Genomic DNA, 17121 nt, shown 5'->3' on the forward strand with positions numbered 1-17121 from the left:
CAGCCATAATTATTAACATTAAGAGATGAAATCAACACTAAATTAAACTTAAAAGACTCAGAGGTTTTGCTAAAAAAAACTTTGGTTGTGATTGAATGGTTATTAACTTGTGGTGAGTATGTAAAAGTAGAATGTGCAAACAATTATGCCTGTTTGGGGGAAGGAGCTAGTGAGAACTGAGTGTTGGACATTTAGAAGAGGTGGGAGATCTGGAAATTCTGTTTGGTTGTAATCAATCATTAAAGCTCATTGCACTTAGTACTTAACAAAATTGATATCGACTCCGCTCCATCAGTGTATCAACAACTTATGTAACATAAGTTTATCATTATTTTTCCTTTAATGTGTCTTGTAGTTTAGTGAGTTTTATTGTTATTAAATATAATTTATTTTATAAATCAATTATCTATTGTTTTCATATCGGTCCAAGGGATTGTTCCAAGTCTAGAATTTATCCTTATATGGTCCACTACTTCCAAATTAACTTAAATTTTCTACCTATATGGTACCATCCTATCTATCGTTAAACCCATCACTGAGCACATGCAAAAACCTAAACCTTTTGGGCTGAAATTTGGACTGTTTATTAAGGACATTAGGATTCACATTTTCCAGCAAAATTAAAGAAATATATTTATTGTTGCAAAAGTTATTGTTTACTGAAAAATAAGGTGTTTTTGAGTGACTTTGCAATTATCTCAGCAACAAATTATTAAATTTTAATCTTCCATGGCTCATATAAGACAGGTTTTTGAACGATCTACAACTTTCCAGAAAAAAACTATTTTCAATAAGAATTCAACTTTTCATTATAAGTGTGAAAAACCGCTGAAATGTTGTTTCTTCAACTATAAACAACAAATTAATGAAAATCTTGAATGTAAAACATAGATTTTCATTCCCTATTATTACTTTACGTGTTACACCTAGTCACTACCTGTAGGCATTTTTTGCATTTAAAAATTTTATTTGCCTGGGCTAATATATATCTATTTAAAATGTTTATAAAGCTGCATAACCAAATATAATCTTTTGTTACTTTATTATTACTTTTAGAATGTAAATTGGAAATAAAATAACAAAGCTGTTAATAAAAGGAATTCAGTGTTTGACTAAGATTGATTTCTTAAAGTTACCACATTTAAGTTTTCAACAAATGTCATCTAATAAACACTATGTCAAGTTTTGTTAAAATAGTTATGTAACAAGTTTCTTTCAGCTAAAAGATAAAAAATTGCACAAAATTTTACTATATAAAATTTGTAGTACTACATATAGTTAAGCATGCCATAGAAAGAATGTAAGCATGCATACACACAGTTGTGTGTAAAATGCAATCTAGTATTTAGTGTGAGCGTATGTATGCATTTATATGTGTGTGTTTGAAGTGTTCATATAGTCAGCCAAAGAAGAAATCAACAATGAAAATACTATTTCTATAGTTAAAACAATAATACATAAATACATATATAAAATGAAAATATGAATGAAATAATTCATGCATATATCACAGAGATCATAGACTAAATGTTGAAGAAAACACTAATGGTTCTCTTTTTTGATCAATCCTTTCAGCTATTTGCTGATAATATACTTTAAAATCATGCTAATTCAGTTTATTTTACACTATTTAAGTATCAAAATGTATGAACAAGAAATAACCATTTAGTTAACAAAAAAGAGCTAATTTTTTATCTTATGATCTAAGTATTTATTATTTAAAATAACAGATGATAGAGATTATCAGGTGTTTCTTGAGTTATCATCTTTTACCTCTTGTAGTAGAACCCCTAATATCTGGTTGTGGCTCAGTTCAAGTATAAAATATCTTAGAAATGGACTGTCAGATTTTCATAAAGTATACATAAAAATTCAGGCTGTTCAGTTTTGTGTCTGTTAACAATTTTCAATCACTATTACAGAGATGTTTTTAGGTAAAAGCAAAAGAAGACGCTGTTTTTAGAGTTTTAATTCTTAAGCCTTACTCTAGCTGATTAAAACTCATCAAATCCGAAACTGGATTGTTTAAAAATTTGAGCATTTCTTTTCATTTACAAACAGTTTTCTTGATAAATTAAAAAAGAAAAAAGGAGAAAATTAAATTAAAAAAAAGAAAATTAATAATTTAATTAATGTACACTCTCCATAATACAAGCACCCATTAATTTTGGCATTCATAAAGTACCAAATTTATTAAATTACAAACAGATAATTTCAAACTGCAATGACAAATTAAAAAAATAACCGTACCTCTTAACAGACTTGGTTAAAGCTTATATAGTTTCATGTAAGTTAAATCTCAAGATTTGTTTCTAGGCTTGTTTCTGATTAAGAAAAGTGAAAATTTATAAATTTTCACTTTATGAGATTTATGAGTATCATAAATTTTCACTTTATGAGTATCCAAGAGAAACATTTTCTCTTTTGAGTTATGAAGAGTACGAAACCACTTTGTAGAGAATTTTACAGAACAGTTAGCAAGATTCTATCAAAACTGATATTTTTATCAAGGAAGTAGTCTGAAGAATTACAAAATATTCCATTTACAGTTATCTAACATACAATGCCTCATATTTTGTTCAGTAATATTAACCAGTTTTCTCAGTTATTTAACACTCATTCCGAAAAGTAGTTGTAAAAAAATAATGTGGAGAGAGAAGGAGCTTATTTTTGTTAAAAATTTATTGCTAACAAATATATCACATCACTTTATTTATAAGTTAGGGTGCAGGATCAAAATTTCCATAATTTTGGAAATTTCTTGAAACATTTTTTGAAAAGTTACTATAGTTTAAAACAATCTGTCATACATTATTTTATGTGTTGCTCTGAGTAGAGAATCTGCTTGCATTATCTGTTTAGGTATACTCAAAGAAGTGGAGATTTAAAAAAAAGAAGTGTTTTGCAATTAAAAACGATGTGATATTTTTTCATGTCTGGAATATTATCAGTGTGCCAAGTGGTGGTACATAAACCTCTGACACTAGGCTTTATAGGAAAAAAGAAACATAATTAAACAGTTTAAAATAATAAGCCTACTAAAACATACATTCTCATTAACATATCGCTTAAGAAAATCTATAAACAGTAACATTTTTTATAGAATTGTATACTAAATTTCTAACACAAAGATTGTTAAACATAGAATCATACCCAAGAGATGCTGCAAATATTCCAGCGACAAAAAGACCTTGTAAACCTTTAAAACTGCCTAAAGAGTCCTTCACAAACAATGGTAATAGTTGATCTGAAGCTGAAATTACCTGTAAATAGAATGAAATTTTATTTATTTATTTGTTTGTATGAGTTCATTCATTTACTACTTAGCTAATTGATTATGTAAAGCTGCTGGACCCAGATTTACAATGTTCATAGTTAATACTGTCTGAAATTAAAAAAAATAAAAGCCAGAAAATAAACATTACAAAATAAATTTAAACCAGCAACTTATTACAGAAGTAACCAAAATTTCCTAATTCATCTATTTAAATTAAAAAAGATAATAAATAAAACAATAATTTAGGATTATAGCAGGCCACTTAAATGAATATACTTTAACAACTTTTCTTTACATTAAATGCTGATGAACAATAAATAAGTTAGATTACATGATTAAATAAAATACTTACATTGATCTTCAATGGATCACATTTCTCATAATTGTGGTACATAATCATGCCTGTGTAAAAGTTTATACTGAGCACTACTACAAGACTGATGCTACTAATCCATAATGCCCTGTAAAAAATCAAAATTTAGCATATTTTTTGTTGTATATCAGTTTCTGGTTAAATAGTAATTGTTATAGTACTGTAAAATAAGTTTTGTCTTATCAAAAAGGTTTTCATTTCTGAAATTTTATGAAAACTTCCCTGAAAATAAAATGAAACAATTTTTTAATGACTTAACTACTTTTTTACCCATTTGTAAACAAAATATTTGCACATTTTTAAAAATATAATGTTTAGTTCAATATTTAAAGAAACAAAAAATAGACAATGCCAGAGTAGATATTAAAAAAAAAATAATATAGTTAATTGCAGTGGCGGCTCATAGCTAAAATTAGAAGGGTGTTGCTCCAGAAAATTTCTTTCTGGGCCTTTTCAAGGCCATGGTTAAAGCTTTCTGTAAAATAAAAGAACCAAAAATATGAATCAAATAGAATAGCAGGAAGCATGTGCTTAAAAACTGTATTTGGTTTAACCAAATAAATAATAAAATGTCAATCCAGATAATATTTTTTAGTATTATTAGTTAAAAATACTTAAATTAGTATTAGTTAAAATTATTTAGTCTGCTTAAAAATACTTAAATTAGTATTAGTTAAAATTATTTAGTCTGCTTAAAAATACTACAGTCTAATGATGCTTAATTTAAATTTCTATGAACACAGAAACAAATAGATGGCTTTCCGCCATCTTCTGATCACTACTGAAAAAACAACTAAACCACTTTCATATTCCTTCCACCAACTAAACTAGAAAAAAGGGAACCGAACAAGGAATGTTCCAAACACAACCGGAGAAAAAAAAAACTACCTTCCACCAGCATGCCAGGGTTGGCACTGCAGGAGCGACAGTTCTCTCTCTCCCTTGCAGCCTCACATGCAGCTTCCTATGTACATACATATTGTATTCCTGTTGTGCATGCGCACTACAGTCAAACACCATGCCATGCACTGTTCCATAAAAAGATTTTTATATCTTTTTCATAAACTGGGGCTGACATTAAGCTTAAGGATTATACATTGTACAAGTATAAAGAAAGAATTAAATAAAAAAAGTATTCATTATATTAAATGCTATCGATAATATCAAGTGAAAATAGGGGATGCTGCAGTTCCACAGTGCCTATACGCGAGCCACCACTCCTTAATTGTTTATGTTGATAATCATGATCCATGGTAAAATTACCAGGTTCAATAACTCCCTTCACCTCCTAGAATAATGTAAATTCCTTTACCTTCTTCTCCACTAATAGTGGAATTTAATATTATTTTAATGAGAATAGATTTAATGCAATAATAATTTAAAAAATATATTAATGTTAATTTTAAACCTTCAATCTGTTGTTGGGCTCAAATTAACAACACATCCTAGCCTAGCAATCCATGATAGTTGCAAGTTAAAGATTTGCTGGTTACATAAATAAGGAATGCATGCAGCTTCCTATGTGCTCTAAATCAAGAAAACTCCCCTAAGATACCTGTAGACTTCTAGAATGGCATAGGAATGAATCAATAAAATTACATCAAAATTTTCCAACTATATTATCCAAATTATTACAACTTGTGAGGTGATGTCACTTTATAAAACATCCGTCATCATTATGACACTCTCTGCTCAATTCTCCATTGATCTAGATCAGTCTTTCATTTTCCATTAAGAAATGTTATTGTACACAATTACATTTTGAACTTTGAAGTTCTTGCAATGCTAATTATATGATAATCAAAAATATGCACAAAGGGATTAAATTTCTTATAAAATACAGGAAGAATTTTTTTTTCTTGATAAAATTCACTACAGAAACTCAAAGCTTGTGCATAGGAATATGAAATGTAATTTTTGTAGCATATGAAAAAGCCATGCTTGACTGGGATTTGAGCATGGGACCTCCGGATGAAAGGCCAAGACACTATTGTATCATTCGTGCCACGGAGGCCAGTAAAAATTAAAGTTAAAGGGATCAAGATAATATTTGTCTAATTTTATGGTTAATACTTTTTAATGGAGCCCACTGGTCAAATTGAACTAAAAAAATAAAGAAGTGTGTACTTAATTAGAAGTATGTAATTAATAACTATGATAAAATTAATTACAATTAAATAAAGTAATTTCAAATCCATTTGTTAAAATATCAGTTACAACTGAGTGTCTGAAAAATAAACTTAAAAATGTAAACAAGAAATGGAACTCAAGCTTATACTTAGCATCTGATTTATGTATATAATAATATTTTGAAAATTTAAAAATTAAAAAAAATATATTTTTGTTTGTTTTACAAAATAAATTTTATAAAATAAAAACTAAGTTATTAAGGGAAAACTAGAATAAAGCCAATGATAGGTCATTATAAAGAAAAAATTAAGTAAATATTTTATATTGATGAATTTAAAAGAATTGTTAACACATAAATAACACCACTAAAGCAAATAAATCTGAACTCTATCATTACTGAACAAAACCAGGTAAGAGATGCTTGCTAGTCTTTATTAAATATAATTAATTAATATATGATTTGATCCTTTATATGTATATTTTAGCATTTGGATAAAAATTAAGATGAATTTGTAATTACGCATTTGTCATAAATTGTATGTAACATTACGATTAAAAAGAGAATATTGAAACCTCATAAGAATTTGCAAATTTAATATATATCACTATGTCAAATGAAATTCCTCCTTCAAATCAAGAAATAGGTTCATGGACTTAATTCAAGGTTTATGACAGTCATAATTATTACCACATGCTAATAAATAACATGTAAAACTATATTATAAAATATAAATGTTATAAAGTTCCTTGCATTTCCAGATGTACATGTTAGAAGTTAGGAATTACGGTTACATTGTACAATTCTAACCTGCAACTGTGTGGTAATAGATTTGGCCGTGTATTACTGATCTGCATCATCATAAATTTATAATCAAGCATTAATAATTCTATGCATAGAAAAGTATTCTTGGGTCTGTTATTAAATATAAATAAAATAAAATATGAATTATCTAACTTGCTTCTTAAAATTATAGTTACTAGTAACACCACAGTAAAAGATTTATCAGAAAATAATATTACCTTCGAGCTTGACCTATTGTTTCAACAGTCAAGTACTTCTGAATTGAAGCTTGATTAGAGCAAAACATAGTCGCCCAATAAAATGTTCCACCAATAACAACAGACCATACACTATGCCTCACTGTTGGATCTAAACTAAATCTAAAGAAAAAAAAAGAAAAAATATAATTAATTAATAAAAGATTAAAAAAGAAAAATACTGCACTGAGTTAAGTGGTATGTTTAGAGAGTTGGCATCCAGGTTTTAGCTTTTTACTTGTTAACTGGGTGATTGCAGTTTTTTTTTATCTTAGCAGTTACGTATTACACAGAATCACTTATTTGCCAGAACAGTTATTATGGGTAGATTTTAAAGAATTTCGGCCTAGTGAACTTAACCAAGATTGCCACGTACAGGCTAGAAAAGATAATCATTATATAAAAGATAAGGGTTGTTTTGAAATAATAGTTATCATCAATAACAAGGCCATTTGTTTTATTAAGTTAACTATTAGTTATGGTAACAAAAAAAAAATATTAATGGAACAAAAACTAATTAACTATATCAAAAGATAAAGCAACTATATATATATATATATATATATATCTGTATATATGTAGTTTATAATAAGAATTATGAATCTCTATTATCTTTGAAAACTGTGTTAAACTAAATTAAAAAAACTAAATATTTTTTGTTAAAAATTAATCAAGATAAAATCTTTACTTTAAGCAGATTTTTTAAGTAATATTTGGACCAATCAATCAACTTCAAAAGGTATTGCATTGGCAAAATATCTCTCCCTCAACTACTGCCATCTTTAAGCCACTGTATGAAATGAATCCTACATCACACTACATTCTTGAAGAATACAGCTCTGGGGTATTCCCTTGATGTTTGCCAAAAAAGAAATATGATTATTATATGCATATTTGTGTATGGTTATTGTAACCATACACAAAAAACTATACAAATTTTTGTATATAACTATACAAACAAAAAACAAATCTTTCTTAACTTCAGGATGTCCAATAATCACAAGCCCTTCAAAAGGGAGAAAAATAGATTTTATCTTTCATATAAGTTGAGAAGAGGTACTTAACATATAAAAGGAAATTTTTTAGAAGAAAAAGAATTGAACTTTTTGTTGTAACTGTTGAAACACAAAATAAAGAATCCCAGTCTAACAAAACTTTACTGTAACAAAGGTCAGATCTAAAGATACGACATTGTATCAGCTGGTAACAGTATACCTAATCTAACCTCTCTTTTCTGTTCAGCCTCCAGAACCAATGTAAGGTATTACTTCAGAGGATGAATGAGGATGATATATAGGAATGTAAAAGAACTGGTCTTATACAGTCTCAGGTTGACCATTCCTGAGATGTGTGGTTATTGAAACCCAATCACCAAAGAACAACCACCAGTATCAACGATATAGATTTCAAATCTGTATAAATGTAACTGCCTTCACTAGATTTGAACCTTAGCACTCTTGACTTCGAAATCAGCTGATTTACAGACAAGTTTGTCACTAGACCAATCTGATGGGTGTATCTAATCTAACCAATAACAAAATTATTGTCGGTAATAACGATTCATTATTCAGTGTTAGAGCAATCTGGAAAATGAAAATTATATACAGAGTGTGATTTAATGATTTAATCAGATGCAGTTGTATATAGCTACAAAATACTATTTTCCAGAAGCCTGAAATATTTGTCCATCATTTGGATCTATCATCTTGAATCCATTTTAATTATTTAAATAGCAAGGCAGTTATTTGATGCAGAATTTCCTTGTAAAATCCATTTTCCCTGTTTTGGATAAAAATTGCACAAGAAGTGAAAAATAAAGGAAAATATCCTGTAGAAATTTTTTCATTTTGTTTTATCTCTTCATTTTTCATTGTAGTTTCAATACAATAATTTCACAAATCTAAGAAGTAGCATGTAATCACAAATTGCTGAATGAAGCTGGTAACAAATGTTTAAACATTATAAAGACAGATTTAAAAACAAGCAAACGATTCATACATGAATTTCATATATAAAACAATAGTAGAAGTTCCTTACAAATTCTCTTAAAATGAAAACATGAAAAAAAAATTTGAATAAAAAATCATACTTACTCTAGGAACTCAATACGTCCAGATTTTATATTACTCTCAATTATATTACTGAAACCACCAACAACGCTGTTTCCAAGAATTAAGATAGTTGCAATTGAAAGAATAAGAACTACTGCTTGAAAGGTATCTGCCATTATTACTGCTTTCATCCCTCCCTATAAAAAAGATATAAATTATATCTGCAGTAAAGTGTATATTTATTTTGGTAATATATATATAGAGACCAAGTAAAGTATATTATGCTCTTCATCCTTGGATCATCTTGCCTTGATTTTACTATTAATTTTAAAATAAAAATTTGATTTTTGAATTATTAATTATATAGTACCACAAAACACAAAGTTGGAGCTTTTTCACATTTGTTAGGACCTAATGTTGTGCTAACAGTTAGCTGTCAATAACATACAAATTTTTATTACACTAGTTTTATACATATTATTTTATGCTAATATTTTTCTTTAGTATTTTTATAATCAAGTTTAAAATTTTTCAATACTTTTGTTTTATTATTCCTTTATTTATCAACGAAAAAATAATGACATAGTTATTTTCTGTTTCGTTCAAGGAAGTGAATTTCAAATTATACAATGGGTTTTATTTCAATTTATACAATTAAATATTTCTTAACTCAGTTATAAATTAAAATAATGTTGTCCAATATAGATTTAATATGAGGGAAAACTTGGAATTGTTCTAATAATTCCAAGTTTTCCCTCATTCTTAAAATAATCAAAATTTATTTATTTATTTAATTTCTATTGAAATTCTTATTTTTATTTTGAACATGTATTATATACAATTACAATTTCAATTAAATAAAACTGCCTTAAATCTTTACATTTAACATATGAAAATAAATAGCTGTATATTTTCAACTGAACAATATACATTTTTTTTTATTAAGTCTTAACTAAAGACCAACCCAGTAGCTAAACAACATAAATTTAAATAAGGATTCTTTATAATTCTTTAGAAATTCATGCACACTTAAAAATAATTTGATAATAGCCTTCTCCTAACCATTTTTTTAAAGGTAATTCCACTTAATTTGAAATTTGGTAACTGTAACATTTTATTATTTTTAAAAAGTTGCTTGCAGGGATATGCATACAGTTTTTAGAATATTTAGAAGACTATTTGTGGTTGTGCCCAGAAATACACAGATGAGAATTATTCCAAAACATTATTTTGAATCTCAAAGTGGACTTCACATAAGCAAAGCTAACATCATTAAATTCTCAAGCTTTAGCGTAACATACAGTTTTCTCAAGGTAGAAAAGGCAGTTTTAAGTGTATTAGGAAGAATATTTGTACAAACCTTCCTTAACAAGTAACCATGAAATTTTGTTGAGTTACATCTTATGAAATCTGAATCAATGATGACGTTAAATGGTGGATCAAATGGTATAGATCTGACTTTACAGTTGATAAAATTAGGTCTACTTATTTTAATTTTCCAACTGTTTGCAAAGAGCCCATCAGCTATAATTTTTTAAGAGTATGAACGTTTTGCAATTAAACTAATAATGGGTTGGCTAGGCAAAGAAATTAGAATCATCACGAAAGGAACTGTCTTTGATTCTTTGATGGTGTAAAGTTCATTAATAGAAATGAGAAAAAACATGGAGCTTCTATTTCAAGATCAAATACGTGTGTAGTGTATCCACTTTTTTTTACTTCTGGCCAGTTTAGTATACCTTCAGCCACCACAATCAACTCAACGTATTGGAGTCTGTTCTCAACATATGAAACAATCATACTCAGTACTAACACACTGTAATACAAAGATTTCCTTAATAACATCTTGTGATCGTCTGTGTAGAAGATTTTGGTAAGATCATAGAAAAAACCCACTATCCTTATTAAGGGAAGAAAGTTGTCTGAAATAAATAAAACAATCTATTTGTTGAAAGTTAGCTTTAAAGTGTGTAGAATTAAGATCAGATAGTGATTTTACTGCAGAAAAAAGTTTCTTATATCTTTTTTAATCATGAAGTTAAATAAAATCTACTTTTTGAAGTGTATTTACTGAAAAATTCTATGATTTAAATGAAATATTTTAATAATATAATTATATTTTCACACCTGTAGATAAAAAGAAATTGAGCCAGAATAGTAAGTAAGAGTGGAGGAATTCAACATTTACCACCTCTTCTCCCTGAAAAAATATTTCATAGTTCAAACTGGTCTGAACACTATTCTGATTCTACATTACAAAATGAAGTCATAAATAAGAGAACACGAATACTCCCAGGTTTTATCTCTTATACTCATAAGTAATAGTACAATATCATCAATGATAGTGTTTGTAATCTTGTCATCTGTATCTGGATCTCCAGGTTCTATTCTTTCACAGAAAATAATTTCAGTATTTTTACAAACATCTTATCTGGAGCATGTAAATAAATACCATACCCAAAAATGTTCTAATAATAAACAATTTTAATTTTTTCACTTTATATTAATTAGAATATTTGTAAAGAAACACCTTTCTTTTCGATTATGTAAATGAAAATATGTTTTTCCAAATCTGTTATTTTTTATACGATACCAGTAATACACATAAAATTTCATTGTTTTGTTTTCTGAAGATGATTCATAGTAACCAAACTAAAATGAAAAATCATTTGGTTTTTTAATAAAATCAGACTTTTTGCCAAATTTTTAATGGTTAGGTTTTCACTAAAATTTAACTAAATAAACAAAATGCATTATATTAATCAAAAAAGAAAAATTAAGAACTAAAGAGATTAAAATTTTAAAGCAATTAGGAAGATTTAAAATAATTTACTTTTAAGCATCTAAAGCAATTTTAATTGTAACATAAGTGTATTATTTAAAATTCTGGTATAGGTCTGAATTTGTTCCCCTTCATGAAGTTCCTTCTTTCCTTAAAAATATAGTATTTTTGTATAGTATTATTCTTGTCTTTAAAAATACCCTTTTTTTCTTTGTTATTCTCAGGATAAATTTCTGGATGGAATATTTTAAATATCTCAGACAAAAAAAAGTCTAAAATTTGACTTACGTATAAGTTATAAATTATAATAAAATTTAAACAATTAAGTAAATGATATGAATTAAATACCTGAGAAGCATAGAATACACAAACAAGGTAAACTAAACTGACTGCCACATAAACATCAAGTCCAGTAACTAAAACAATAAATAAAAAAGAGCATATTAAATAATTACTGTAATAGTATATTTCAAAAAGAGGAGAGCCAAAATAGTGTAGGATTATTTATTAAATACTACACGTACAAGAATGAATTTAAAAATAAATGTTTTGTTAATGACAGTCTTTTTATAAGAAAATATTATGTTAAAAGAATTATTTAAAATTATTTATTTTTTTGAAACAAACTAAATGACATTAAATTTAATGAATGTTTATTAGTTGTCAAAACATTTTCAACTGCATTAGTCTTCATTAGTGGTTATTAGCAGTGCTGTTGTTACACTACACTACCAAATTCAGTGAAGATATTGCAATTAATGGCTAAAAACAAAGTTGAAGACATTTTATTGTAATTAAAAGATCATGATTTAGCAAAATGAGTTTAACTATTTGGTTTGTTCAATGATTAATAACTTTCACAGAAAATAAAATTGTTCTTAATGACTAAAACCAACAAATTACTGCAAATTAACCTCTTGCCATTAGCTTGGAATTCAGGATGGTTAGTATTATCATTGTATCAATCATATTTTCAAATTCTTGTCTTTTATATATTTTCATAGTTACTCAGCGTAGTCCAAAAGAATACTGCTATGATACTGTAAGAAGATTCACAATCTACTTTTAGCTCTGAGTAATACCCACACTATTCAAAGTTTTCTCAGTATTGTGGGATTCTTTTTCCTTCATTCAATTCAAGTTCAATGATTCTATAGTACATTACAATAAATATTGGTTTTTATGTATGTGTGTGTATTTGTGCATAAGTATGCATATTCATATGTATATTTTTGATGCATTAAATTTTCATTAATATAATAAAAGTGAAATGAACTACCTTCATTGGAACCCTTTTTTCATTATGTGAATTTTAGTATTTCTTATAAAGATATGCTAATTTAAAAGAATATTTATAGTTATTTTCTGACATATTTGAATTTATACAATTAATGACATATTAATGAATTTACAACAGACATAATATTTCAAACTCATTACTCATAGTAATTAAATTAAATTAATTAATTAAAGTCAATTAATTCAAGTAATTAATTCAGTCATTACTCGTAGTAATGTTGCTTTTACATAAGACTGTCAAAAATTCTAATCTTGGGTCCATTACTGATGTTTGTATAGGGCAATACTCAGTGATACTATTTCACAGTATAACGTGCACAGTATTAATGTGGTGATAGCATTAATAACATAATTTCATTAATTAATAAATATTATAATTAATATTTAAAAATATCAGTAAAATGGTTCCGTAATCCACATAAGGTGTATTAGTTGGATTTTTTTTTGTTAATGTTTACTTCACCACATAAGTTCAAAGCTTGTGCATGGGAATATGAAACAGATCAGATATTTTATGGTGTATGAAAAATAACTTGCCTGATCAGGATTCAAACCAATTACCTTTCAGATGAAAGATTGATGTATCACTGCCATGAAAGTTGGCAGAGTTTAAAGAAAAATATTTTCAAAATATTCAGAATTATTTTCAATGATCTTGAGAATTAAATCTCAAATCTGATGCCTTTTAGGATCAACTGCAGTAACCAGTTGGCATCACATACCAGTACATTTCATTTCAAGTACTATCAATTTAAGTGAGTTTAATAATAGGAGATATTATTAAATGTAGTATTAGCAGACATTAGTCAAATTGAAAAGTAACCTAATTTTTTTTTTACTGAATGGTATTAAAAATTAGCTTATAAAATATAATAATCATGTCAGACTCTTAAAAGGCAAAATTTTATGAAAGTAAATAGTATAATGTGAACACAAAAGCTTAATTTCCTTTTTTTTAATGACAAAATAAAACAGAAAATTAAACAAAAAAAAAGATGTTATGACTGGAAACCAATTTCTATCTGAACACCAAAAGTAGAATGAAAATGGATTTTAATGATTCTTCTCAAGAATAAATTTTTACAAAAATATTATTCCTTTTTGAGGAATCTAAGATCATTAATTGTAGATAGATTTAGAGTGAAATATTTTTATTTTTGAGAATCTCTGTTCATTAAATGTGAATACCAAAAATAAAAATCTTAGAGAAAGTGCTCTGTTAAAAAGATAAATAGGTAGTATTTAGAAAGCACAAAGTTATTCTGCTTTGTTATTATTACTCATTGAATTACTGCAGATGGTTGTAGAGGTTATGAATAGGAGTTTCATAACAATTAAATTACAACATGCATACCTTAATTAAACTTTTGTAAAATAATAAAAAAATATATAAAACTATATATTCTTAGTATTTTCAAATTGGTCAAAAACACTGATTCTCTTGAATACTACAATCTCATAATGAATTCTATTTGGCTGATAGTTCCAAATACTTCCAACACTTTCTATTATCAGTACAATTCACATGCTTGACAAAAATCAATTCTTGATACTTAAATATAAAATCTATTTTATTTATAGCAGAACAAACCACCATAAAGTTTTTATTTAAACAATACGTCTGCTTGTTTTTACGGTACACAAAAATTCAATAATTAGTAAAGAATTAATTGTATAATATTGGAAAGAAGAAGATGTAAAAATTTTATTAGTTGTTTTTCATTTGAGTAAAATCAAACCCAATCGCATTTAAATTATTACATTGTTAAATTAAACAATATTTGTAAAATATCATCAATGATGGTTGTGAGATGCACAAATATATTTTATGTTTCTTGTCATTTAAACTGATTAATGCCAAGAAAATAACTGGATATGAATTTCTACAAGTTAGGCAGCTTACATTAACTAAATTAAAAATTAAAAAAGAAGTTGGTTACATAATACATACCATGACTAAGGGCTAAAGCTGGGGCGTAAACAGCGACTGATGTGTACAAAATCTGAAAAAGATATATATATATAAATTAAAATAAAAGTTTTTATTAGTCAACAAGAACAGGAAGAATTTGTAACTATTTTTTCTTTTTTTACACTTACAGCACGTTACTGATGAGTGTATTGGATTTTCTGAAAAATCAAATCAAATATGAGACCAATTCAAATCACATAACAATAATAACTAAATCCATAATTGAGAAATTCTAAACCATGTCAAGAATTTAAATAAATTTTTACTGCTTCGATGTTTTTCAAGTTTAACTTAATTCAGTACAACATAATTAGGTGATTAGCTCAGAAACATATGTTAACAGGGCATAAAAACTATCCTCATAAAGTTTTTATTCCAGTTACAAACAAAAAAAAAAGAAGAGATTATATTGAACTGTTATTGGAGTGGTATATAAAAATAATACAATTGTGCAATATTTAAAATAGTTAGCTCGATACAAACTGTCACTCTGAGTTAAGGGGGATGTTCAAGCATTATGTAAACACGTGTTTTAAGTGATTTTAAACCTCTCTCCCTTCTACTTATTAGCAAATATCATTATCTTCCTTGCTTCTTCTTGCTTGTTTGAGATTGTACAACATTGATATTATTTTTAAATCTCATTATGAATCAAGATTTGTATGTTGACAGTATTTGTTATTTCTAATTATTTTCTATTATTATAATCTCATGGGCTTATCTTATATATTATGTTGGTCAAAATACATATAAATATATTACATACAATTCTGCTGAAGATTTTATTTTGGGTACCACTACTTTATTTGATGAAACTATCTAAATAAATGAATTCACCTAAACAGTAAAAATAAGATATTCTTATCTTAATAATACATATTATTTAACACTGAAGGATGCATTTTAATCATCAGTTCTTTTGTAAAAATTAAACATTTTTTAAATTACAATGGTCAAAATAATAAAAATAAAGTTTAAAATAAAAAAAAGCTGCGTTCTTTTGTCAAGTGTTTACATGTAATTGAATTATACAGGTTTTCAACTTAAAAGAGGCCCAATTACTTAGTTTAGTCTGTAAAGAATAGTTTATTGGTAAACACTAACATAATAATTTACAAAAGTTGAAAATGATGTCCATCCACTTCTTTGCACTTGTAAACATGTTTGATCATGTTCCTGGCTACTACTATGTTAGCTGTACCCTATCTATTTCCAATGCCATCAAGCATTGGTAATGTTTGTCTTCAGTTTCTACAGAGTGTGAAGATTGCACCTATAAACAGTTTCTTTTATCTAACCCCACAAAAAGAAGTCTGGACTAGTTAGATCAGGGAATCTTGGTGGCCACAATCCTTTAGAAATGATTCTTTCACCAAAAAAATCCTGTAGCATCTCCCTAGTAGAGCAAGTTGTGACTTTGTCCTGTTATAACCAGTAGTCACCCTCGTTCTCCTGCAATAATGCTATGAACTGTTGGATAATCTCTTGGTAAATGGCAGCATTCACAGTTTTTTTCAAAATAAGGATCCTATTATTTATCACTTTGAAACCACACATAGTACACCTACATTTTGCAGGTCTAGGGGAAATTCAAAGAAAAAGTGCAGGTTTTCAGTACCCCAGGTCTGGTAATTCTGACTATTAACAAACCCATCGAAGTGAAACCAAGCTTCATCTGTAAAAAAACACTTAATCTAAAACTCCAGTGTTGCTTCTAATGAAGTTCTTGAACCGTTGATAGTAGTGAACCCTTTTAGCATAATCAACATTAGTTAGCTCATGGGGAAACCTGCTTTCAATATGGATAACATTTCATTTAAGTTTAGTGTGAGCTGAACCAAGTGAAATGTTCTTTTCCCAGCTAAGTATTTGCAAAGATTTATGAGGAGATTTTGTAGTGCTGCTTTAATGCCCTGTTCAACCTGCTTCATTGACTCGTGTCAGGGACATTTCTGATCGAACATCGAACCTATTTCATTACCTAACTTCTGAATAATACTTTTTACTAATGCTTCCTTTTAAAATTTCTCCCTGAACTTACACTGAAACACAACATGAGATTTCATCTATAAATAAGTTTCCACCAGGAAGTTCTTCAACAGTTAACCTCATTTTAACAAACATACAATTACGCAACCTTGTTCAAAAACCAATGCTCGACACAGACTAGCAATACTCAAATGTAGCGGCAATAAACAG

General features: G+C 27.4%; 1 protein-coding gene across 2 annotated transcripts in view; it reads right to left on the minus strand.

The window, feature by feature from the left end:
* The window catches only part of LOC142320634 (sodium-coupled monocarboxylate transporter 1-like), a 69209-nt gene that overhangs the window by 16573 nt on the left and 35515 nt on the right, over positions 1-17121 (minus strand). For both annotated transcript variants that reach the window (XM_075358656.1, XM_075358655.1), the window contains exons 6-11: positions 14902-14953; positions 12000-12067; positions 8912-9066; positions 6801-6941; positions 3630-3738; positions 3154-3263 (exon numbers count right to left, since the gene is read on the minus strand). In XM_075358656.1, coding sequence (XP_075214771.1) covers positions 3154-3263; positions 3630-3738; positions 6801-6941; positions 8912-9066; positions 12000-12067; positions 14902-14953 — 635 coding nt within the window. The remainder of the gene's footprint in view (positions 1-3153; positions 3264-3629; positions 3739-6800; positions 6942-8911; positions 9067-11999; positions 12068-14901; positions 14954-17121) is intronic.

The sequence above is a fragment of the Lycorma delicatula genome, chromosome 2, assembly GCF_047948215.1.
Source record: "Lycorma delicatula isolate Av1 chromosome 2, ASM4794821v1, whole genome shotgun sequence".
Taxonomy (NCBI): Eukaryota; Metazoa; Arthropoda; class Insecta; order Hemiptera; family Fulgoridae; genus Lycorma; species Lycorma delicatula.